At 36.8% G+C, this 9767-nt stretch overlaps 1 protein-coding gene across 1 annotated transcript; it reads left to right on the top strand.

The window, feature by feature from the left end:
- Positions 1-2305: 2305 nt before the first annotated feature.
- On the top strand, positions 2306-9312 carry LOC113032921 (uncharacterized). Its single transcript, XM_026186058.1, has 14 exons — positions 2306-2979; positions 3134-3205; positions 3361-3598; positions 3773-3879; positions 4012-4180; positions 4524-5469; positions 6400-6518; positions 6607-6729; positions 7391-7456; positions 7578-7666; positions 8343-8448; positions 8646-8751; positions 8900-8961; positions 9055-9312. Exons 4-14 carry the CDS (start codon positions 3860-3862, stop codon positions 9145-9147), a joined length of 1899 nt encoding a protein of 632 aa, XP_026041843.1. The 5' UTR covers positions 2306-2979; positions 3134-3205; positions 3361-3598; positions 3773-3859; the 3' UTR covers positions 9148-9312.
- Positions 9313-9767: the final 455 nt, after the last annotated feature.

Genomic DNA, 9767 nt, shown 5'->3' with positions numbered 1-9767 from the left:
CTTGAATTGGACTTGAACCGGTTTACTTGAAAAGACTTGATATTTTACCCCAAATATAAAATTTAACATGCATATTATATAGAGATTGAAAATGTGACGTCATTCACGGGTAGAACCGCAAAGGATTCTGGGAACTCGTGGCAAGCGGTCAAGCGGTACTAGCGCACGCAGGCTTTCAATTAAAATCAGTTATACAGCGATAAAAAGAAACACAAAAATGTCAAGAAGCCGTTGTATTATTAACTGCAATAGCCGGTGTTGTGCCAAAGTAGTTACCCCCGTCAAAAATTGTTTCCCCATTCACGGGAGCGCGCAAAGTAGGAGGAGCCACTTGCCCAGCTCCGTTCTGTACGCTACTTGTCACTGATCTGCAGTCGACGCGATAAAGAGTAAAAGCTGGAAAACAGCAGACTCGATGAATTTAATATTAGTTTCGTGATATTGTAATGTGCCGTGTGGAAGACAGTTTACCTTATAATGTACACTGAAATAACCTGCTGGGAATACTTTGTCTAGAAAACGACTTTGATACTATAATACTGTAAAAACCAGATGCGATCATGGAAACACGTCGCTCTCCAGTGAATTTACACTCGGTTTACACTTTGTAGCGAAGCTATCACGAATGAGTTTATTTGCAAAATCAATCTCAGTATAACCAATAAGTACAGTAACTTTGGAGAAGATGTCTCATTCACAGCAAAAGTTATGGAGGGATACAGATTTTATCAGGCTGTGTGGCATCGGCTGCCAAAATGTGTGCCCCCCCCCATCTGTAATCCATATTGCCTTTGCCATCACAGAGGGTATATTTGCCAAACAGGTCACAGTATAACCAATAAGTACAGTAACTTTGGAGAAGATGTCTCATTCACAGCAAAAGTTATGGAGGGATACAGATTTTATCAGGCTGTATGGCATCGGCTGCCAAAATGTGTGCCCCCCCCATTTGTAATCCATATTGCCTTTGCCATCACAAAGGGTTATTTGCCAAATAAGTCACAGTATAACCAATAAGTACAGTAACTTTGGAGGACCATGTCTCATTCACAGCAAAGTTATGGAGGGATACAGATTTTATCAGGCTGTGTGGCATCGGCTTGCCAAAATGTGTGCCCCCCCCCATCTGTAATCCATATTGCCTTTGCCATCACAAAGGGTATATTTGCCAAATAAGTCACAGTATAACCAATAAGTACAGTAACTTTGGAGAAGATGTCTCATTCACAGCAAAAGTTATGGAGGGATACAGATTTTATCAGGCTGTATGGCATCGGCTGCCAAAATGTGTGCCCCCCCCATCTGTAATCCATATTGCCTTTGCCATCACAGAGGGTATATTTGCCAATAGGTCACAGTATAACCAATAAGTACAGTAACTTTGGAGACCATGTCTCATTCACAGCAAAAGTTATGGAGGGATACAGATTTTATCAGGCTGTGTGGCATCGGCTGCCAAAATGTGTGCCCCCCCCCTCTGTAATCCATATTGCCTTTGCCATCACAAAGGGTATATTTGCAAATAAGTCACAGTATAACCAATAAGTACAGTAACTTTGGAGACCATGTCTCATTCACAGCAAAAGTTATGGAGGGATACAGATTTTATCAGGCTGTTTGGCATCGGCTGCCAAAATGTGTGCCCCCCCCCCCTTTCTATGATGATGCACATTGGCAGAGTTTTTCTTTGTAAATAAATAAAATTTAAAACAACATTTAAATATATATATTTATCGTCTTTGTAAGTAACAGGGCTTTTCAAAAGTTGGCAAGTTAGTTTTGGCCAACCTTTCGTAGGCCTACTCGACTCCGACATTGTCAAATTTTTCCCAAAATCTCCGGTCACGTGGGTTTTCCTAATCAATTATGCAAATTAGCTCACATTGTGCGCACGAACCGAAAACCAGAGTGCCTCTGAGCTAACTAAAAGATTACATTACAATTTGTTTTCGAAAATAACAAACACCACAAGAGGATGGAAACCAGACAGAGTACAGATTTTGGTTGCATATAAACTGAAAGGCGAGTATCCAGCGCTTTTCACGAAGAAAGAGAAATTTTCTTCTCCGAAGAAAAGCTGCTATTTACGACATTGAAGGTAATAACTGCAACTTTGTAGCGTTTATAAATGTCATCAAACATATATATTAATACATATACAATGGCGTAATGTGTAGTCTTAATTTGCACTAACCGATTTAATTAGCTTGACCTTTCTTTGACCTAGTTAACCCCGGTTAATTGGCACATGTGCGTTTATTAAAGTAAAAGTTTTAAGGTTTGCTATTAATTAGACAGCGTTAACTAAGAACTGTTTTTGTCTTTTTATAGCTTAACTACAATATATTACGTCGTAATTACTTTTGGATTGGTATGTGCCACACCCTTTTACGCAGGTGTACCCACTGTTATTTAAATTACATATGTGGAAAATTACTGACAGCAGGAAATTTGGAATTAAACTACTTCGAATTGATATTTGCATTAAAAATAAATCCATTATATCTGAAGGCCATTAGTCATAATGACTTTACACACCCATCACTTTTTTTAGTATCAGTAATACAGTCTTGTGTGTGGCATAATCTTTTTGGTTTCTGAAGTAGTCATACTGTCATAAATATAGATAACCAGTCCAATAGTCACCCCAAAATTATATCACATACATAATTGATTCATTACATTCAAGATGTATTGTCATGACTTTTACCACATATAGACCTGTCGTGGTTTAAACAGCTATAATAAACTTTTCTATTTTCTTGTTTATGTTTAGGGGAGCAGCTGTTTTACTGGCGCTACAAAGGCACAGACAAAACCATAAAGACAACGGTAGTCTGTGGGGCTGATGAGGCAAACACAATTTTTTCAGATTTTCATGCCAGTCCTACTGGGGCCCATTGCGGGCAAACAAAAACAAGAGAAGCCATTTCAAAGCGGTTCTACTGGCCAGGGATGTCAGTGGACATCAACAATTGGGTGGGTACTCCAAAACAAACTCTATGTAATTCGACTACCGCTAAATTATTTTAAGAGGAACACAGCAATGTTTCTGTATCTCTCAAAATAAGTTATGTAAACCTTGATCATCAACTATTGTGTTTGTTATTGAATTGCTTTTATTTTTGATTAGGTTTCACAGTGCGCACTTTGCCAGGCAAGTGCTGCAACAATTAAAAAACCAGCAGAATACATTCCGATAAAGGTTAGTCATCGACCATAGCAAATAATCACATTTAATCACACAATGTTTTCATTGCTTAGAAACCTACTGATTATATACTTGAAAAAATTATAACAGTAGACTAGCATTCTGTGTAATTTCAGTATTATTAACTTAACTATGATTTTCTTTTTAAGGTCTCTCAGCCATTTGAACTGGTTGGGATGGACCTCATTGGAAAACCTACTGAAACCAACAATGGACATCAATACATATGTGTTTTTATTTATTATTTTACAAAATGGCCACAAGCATACCCTTTAAAGTCAAAATCAGCCGGGGAAGTGACAAACTGTCTCATAAAATTCGTCCACCAGTTCGAAGCCCCAAAAAGGATTCTTACTGACTGACCAAGGCAAAGAATTTGTCAATTCTGTAAGTACTTTAGTCTTTGGCAAAAATATGTGAACTCATATTTGAATAATTTTTTGAAAATGGTTAATTTTCTGGTCTTTATAAATCTGTTGTTGAGATATTAGTATGACAGCTGTTTATTTAAATTCTTATTGTAATGTGCTTATAGCCAGTGTATATAACTTTCTTTTGCAGCTCAACAAAAGGGTTTGCGGACTGTTAAAAATTAAAAGAAGCCTCTGCTCCCCTTATCACCCTCAAACGAATGGGCTGGTGGAGAAAATGAATGGCACCATCCAGAGGTAAATTCTTGGAGTACATGTTATACATTTATGGGGGTTCCCTTCAAACAAAACATTAATGCATGACATTAAACTATTAAAAAATGTAAATGATCTTTCATATGAATGTCTTCTATGTGCTTTCATTGTCAGAGCCCTGTGTAAAGTCGTTGGCGACCAACCAGAAATGTGGGATGAGTACCTGGATGCTGTAATGTTTGGACTCAGAACTAAAAAACAAGTGACCACCAAATACTCGCCTTATTACCTAATGTTTGGCAGAGAGGCTCGCTATCCTTCCGAAATCCCAGAAGAGTTCATGGTATGTCTTTTTGTCTGTGACAAACTACACGGAAATCCCACACAACGAAACTTTTTTAGTTTTTGAGGCGCAGGCAGATCAGTTTCAATGGATGCTATGTCACCGCCATAAAAGGACAACAACACTGAATATTTCTATGGATTGTTCCACCCCTTAATAACAGTTTTCTTCATGTCCAATCAATTCCAGGATACACTGAAGCTTTGCCAGAAATACATTGTGTCTTAAAACCTTACCAAAGACACTTAATGTAAATTTTCACTGTATTTCTCAGTTCTTTTATGTATTATCTGTGTATCGTACACAAATTATAGTAATGATAGACATGTCTTTTGATTCAAAGGTTGATGAGACTGTGGAAGACATTGTGGGGCAGGAGGAGGTGTCGGAAGACATTCAAAAGCATCAAAAACTGTTGGAACTGGTGAAGGACAACGTGGTCAAAGCTCAGGAAAAAACAAAGGGCAAAATAAAAATGATGAAGAGAGATGTCGTCTTCAAAGTTGGTGACAAAGTTTTAAGAGCTAACATAAGAAGCCAGCAGAGGAAAGGGGGGAAACTTGAAGCAAACTTTTTAGGCCCTTACATTATTACAGCAATCCAAGGTAAAAGTGCAGATCTTCAGGATTCCAATGGGACAATCATTCCAAAAGTAAATATTGACCAACTAAAGTTAAGCAAAGACAGCATGCCAAGAGTGCCACACCAGGGTTTAAAGAAAACAGCAGCCACATTACTAACAGCACAACCAGATCCAGCAGCACCAGCATCTGCTCTAGCTTCACAGGCTACAGCAGCACCAGTGGCGGTAGCACCAGCACCTCCTCCTAAAGCTACACAGGCTACAGCACCAATGGCATCACTTACATCACTACCAGTTCAAACACAACATCCATCTCCAGTTCCACAAGGTATACCAATAACGGTATCAGAACCAGAGTCAGGAGCAACAGCACAGAAAGTGAACGAACCACCAGAACCAGCCACAAGTGCTACAGCACCAGAACACGCTACAGCTCTACAAACCGAATCCAAAACAGCAGCCGACCCAGCCTCAAAGACCATAACAGCAGACCAGGCCTCACAGACCACAACAGCAGCAGACCAGGCCTCACAGACCACAACGGCAGACCCGACCACAACAGCAGACCCAGCCTCACAAACCACAACAGCAGACCCAGCCTCACAGACCACAGCTCCAAATGCTACAACCACACAAGCCTCAGGTCCACAGATTACAGCCCAGCAATCTACAGCACAAACCATAGAACCAACAGTTGCAGAGAAATGTAAATAAATATACTATTTTTTTATTTTTAAAAAAAGGACTTTTGTTCCTATGACAGTGTTTGTTTCAGTACTCTGTAGATCATGGCATAGGAAATTTTACACCTTTAAAAAGATTTTGTTAGGTATATTTCCTAACAGAATATTTAAATTTAACAATATGTTAATGCTTTAAAAAAACATTCATGGGGCAAAACATTATAGAAAACTTGTAAAAGGATGTAAGCCACATGTGTAAAATTATACAAATGAAAAAGTGAGTCCTTCAAAACTGTGAATCTTTCTTTTGTTGTTGTGTAACCCAGAATGTTCATGATTGATATTGTACATCTGATGTACACTAAGAGTGAAAAGTTTGGACACACCTTCATTTTAATGTTGCTTCTTAATTTCCTTGTCTATTTTGTAGATTCATTGTTGATTAGAACTCGAGGCATCAAAACTATGAATGGACACATATGGAGCACTAACCCTAACACAAATGATGTAGTAAACCAAAAAGTATGAAAGAACCAAAAATATTTTTTATATCTTAGATTCTTCAAATTAGCCATGTAGCTTCAACTAAACATAATTTTAAAAAATTGTTGTAATAGGTGTTTCTGCTGGAAAAAAGATATGATAGGGGGCAAGAGCATTTCTATTGCTATGTATTTAAATTTCTTTTCTTTTCTTAATATGAATTTATTTAAATTTCTTTGTAGAACATTGCAAGTGTAACTTTACCCCCAAATAAAAGCAAATTTAAGTTCTCCTTTTTTTTTTTTTACAAAATACAATGTTAAACCATGTGCCCATTTTATCAGCGTCTTAAAAGTATTTACCCTGAAACACGTCTTTTGTCAGACAACTACATAAGAAATTATGCATTTGAAATTTTGATTTACATTTAGTCCTGCTGACTTATCTCTTTTTCTCATTACTTTTTGTAGATATAATGGATGCCTGGGCTGGAAAGAGTCCTCACATTCTACTCTCCAGAATTGGTGCTTACAAATTATTCTACTGGGATATCCAACAAATTGGTCCAGACATGGAGTTGGAAAGTGAGGTACAGTGATCTTTACTGACAACAATGCAACTATCAGTGTTTTATTCATTGACAACAGTTAACAAATGTTTACATTTTGTATTCGCAGTCTATTAATGCATATCTTGCGATCATGGTGAGACAATGCAATCGTCATAATTCAGCAAAAGCAGCATTCATTGATTCATTTTCAATGACTGCCATTTGGAAGAGAAAAGCTCCAAGACTCAAGGTAGGTATCTCTAGAAAGAATCTTGTGTGTATTGTTTAAGTATCTCAGATCATATCCACATCCAGATTTAGATTGGATAACAGCTTATGCAGAAAGAATGAATTGAGACTGGGGTTAGTAGATGTGGATAGTTTATTAGACTTGACAGTTCTCTTTTGTTCTCTGCTTGTCTGGTTTCCTCCTCTTTTTGTACACACTCCAATCAATGCTTGATTTGAGATTTTCAAACATTTGGGCTAATATCTCTTTTGAAATCATCAACACTGCTTCATCTCTTTAATAGGTACCTTTTTATTATCAAGTGATTCATACGTCACTGTTAAAGAGGCTTAAGAAAGCATTAAACATTATTCTGCAGATGGTAAAAGGATCGCATTGAAAATGATTGAAAATGAACTCCATGTCCAAAAAAAATCCTTAGAAAGACCTTTATTAGTCTTGGAGGAAGTAATGTGCAAAACCACTTATAAAAAATATAAGATAGTCCAGCTTCTTGCACAGGTTAAAGAAATGAGGGGTGAATCATGGCTGTCGCAGAGTACTTTATAAGTGGATGATATATAATATATCATAAATTGCTTTAATAAAAAAGGACTCTAAACAACATGTTATTGCATTTCTTTCTGAAGTGAATATTTTTATTGTTTTGTTTCAATTTAAGATCAAACCCATGGAGCATGAAGTCATTCTGGGAATTGTAAATGAACATCATCACTGGACATTAGTGGTAAAAAAATAATTGCATTTACAATATTCATCAAATCAGTTTTATAAGACAAATGCATGGCATGCAGATAATCTTAAGTCTTGAATTATTACATGTAATTCTCCACATAATTTTACTGTAGGTCATTTACCCACAAGAAAAGAAGTCACTGTATCTTGATCCACTCGGAGAAACTAAACAAGGTATCCAAAATTGTTTGGAATCAACAAGGTAAGGATAAATGTTGAAATTTATTTTGACCCTTTATTAAACGCTTTGTTGCTGTTGTTATTTTTGTGTTTATTATGACAATTATAAGTATGATGTCAATCAAAAAAAATTAAAAAAAAATTGGCACTCAAAATTAAAAAAATAGCAGCAACAGGTTTGAATTTTTGTGTTGGCCTTCTGATATTGTGGTGTTATGGGTTAATTTTGCCTTTACAGAGAAGTCTCCCCATGTTTCAATGTTTATTTGAGGACCTGATGTCTGTATGAGATGATGTTTTTACATTAGAAAATATAGCACGGGGAGAATAATGTTTAGTAGTCGCATAAAGTGTTGCGGAGGTTTAGCACTAAAACATCAGACAAATGTCTAAAATAATTTCACATAGGTTATACATGTGTGAATTTCATCTTTGCTCCTCCTCCACATCTCTTCAAAGTGTACTGTGTAAGTGATCGATTTCTATATCATGGGCGGAAACGGGAAAAAAAAAAAAGCACAAGTAATTGTCCACGGAAATGCGTTGTAGACTTTTAAAAAGTAATGATTTTAACAAAACAGTGTGGTCAATTCTTAACTTGATGTTCAACAGACATTTAAGCTCTCCATACTGTTCACCTTCTTGTGTCACCAAAATTTTAAAACATGTTATTTGTTTTTATTGTACTTGTCTTTCAGGGCATTCATGCGAAAAAAAGGATGCAACGTCTCAAGATGGACTTGTGACACAGTCAAACTCCCAAAACAAGTGGACGCTGCCTCATGTGGAGTCTTTGCATTGAAAGTATGAGTCTTAACCGTAATACATACATATATACGAGAATATTGGAAATGTTGTGTTGTAATAAATGTTAATGACAGGAAAAGGAATATAAGATAATTATACAATAAAAGAAAGAAATTGATTCACAGAAAACAAATTACTATAAAATAACATTTACGATATTAGCCTATTTAGTCATCTTAGAATCTCTTTTTCAGTTTGCTGAAAAGATCTTGCGAAAAGAGTCAATAAACTTTCCGTCTACAAAAAAGGCCATAAACACACACAGGCTGCAAATTGCCACCACTCTTCTCCTAGAGACAGGTAACTCATTTTCCACCATTCAATGTTCTCACATCATGAATATTTTCATCATGATGGCTGTAGAAACAAACCATATAGTTGTTTGAATGAAGTAATAAGTGCAGTAGGTAGTATACTCTATGTGCTATTTTTTCACTTTTTAAAACAGATGACTTGACAAACATCTGTCATTTCTGCGGGGAAGAAGAGCATGAAACTGAAAACAAATGGGTAATGACATCAAGAAAGACTGCTAAATGTTATGATCAATTCCCATAAATGAAATTTTAACATTGGGATTTGTAATTATTTATTTTTTTACAGATTCAGTTTGAGATGTGTTTGCAGTGGTTCCACCAGCTCTGCGTGAAAAGCCCACCACCAGAAGATGTGTTTATTTGTCTCGCTTGTACATAGTTGACACTAAAGGTCCACAGCTAGTGTTCTTATGGCACACATTGTCGAGAACACATATCTACATATATAGATGTTAAATTAAGAAGTCTAAAAAAACCAAATGGTCTCCAAAGTTACTGTAGTTATTAGTTATACTGTTATTTATTTTGCAAATAAACTCTTTCGTGATAGCAAAACCAAGGTGCATTATTGATGGGGGGGGGGCACACATTTTGGCAGCCGATGCCACACAGCCTGATAAAATCTGTATCCCTCCATAACTTTTGCTGTGAATAAGACTGAAGGAAACTGTTTCCAGGGCCTACTCCGTGGATCGGCTTCCTCCGAGGCGTGGACGTCTATCAGCAGAGAATGTACCTTCACCTATCAGCAGAGAATGTCCCTTAGTCTGTAACACAGTCAACTATATTCTCAAGTAATATTCAAGCATGCCATTCAGCGTGTTAGTACGAGCAGCTCGGGAGCAGCTTGGGAGAACAAGAAAACAGAGACTGCTTTAGATTGTCTTCCCAAAGTGACTCAACTTTATTCACAAGTACAACAGTTTATATAGAGGGTAAAATTCATGAGACAGCAGATTTATCAGTTTAAACCAGTACAGACCAAGATAAGGCAGCGTC

This window comes from Astatotilapia calliptera, chromosome 12 (genome assembly GCF_900246225.1).
Source record: "Astatotilapia calliptera chromosome 12, fAstCal1.2, whole genome shotgun sequence".
Lineage (NCBI taxonomy): Eukaryota > Metazoa > Chordata > Actinopteri > Cichliformes > Cichlidae > Astatotilapia > Astatotilapia calliptera.
Note: the sequence above shows the minus strand (reverse complement) of the source record. Positions and strands in the feature narration are given on the sequence as shown.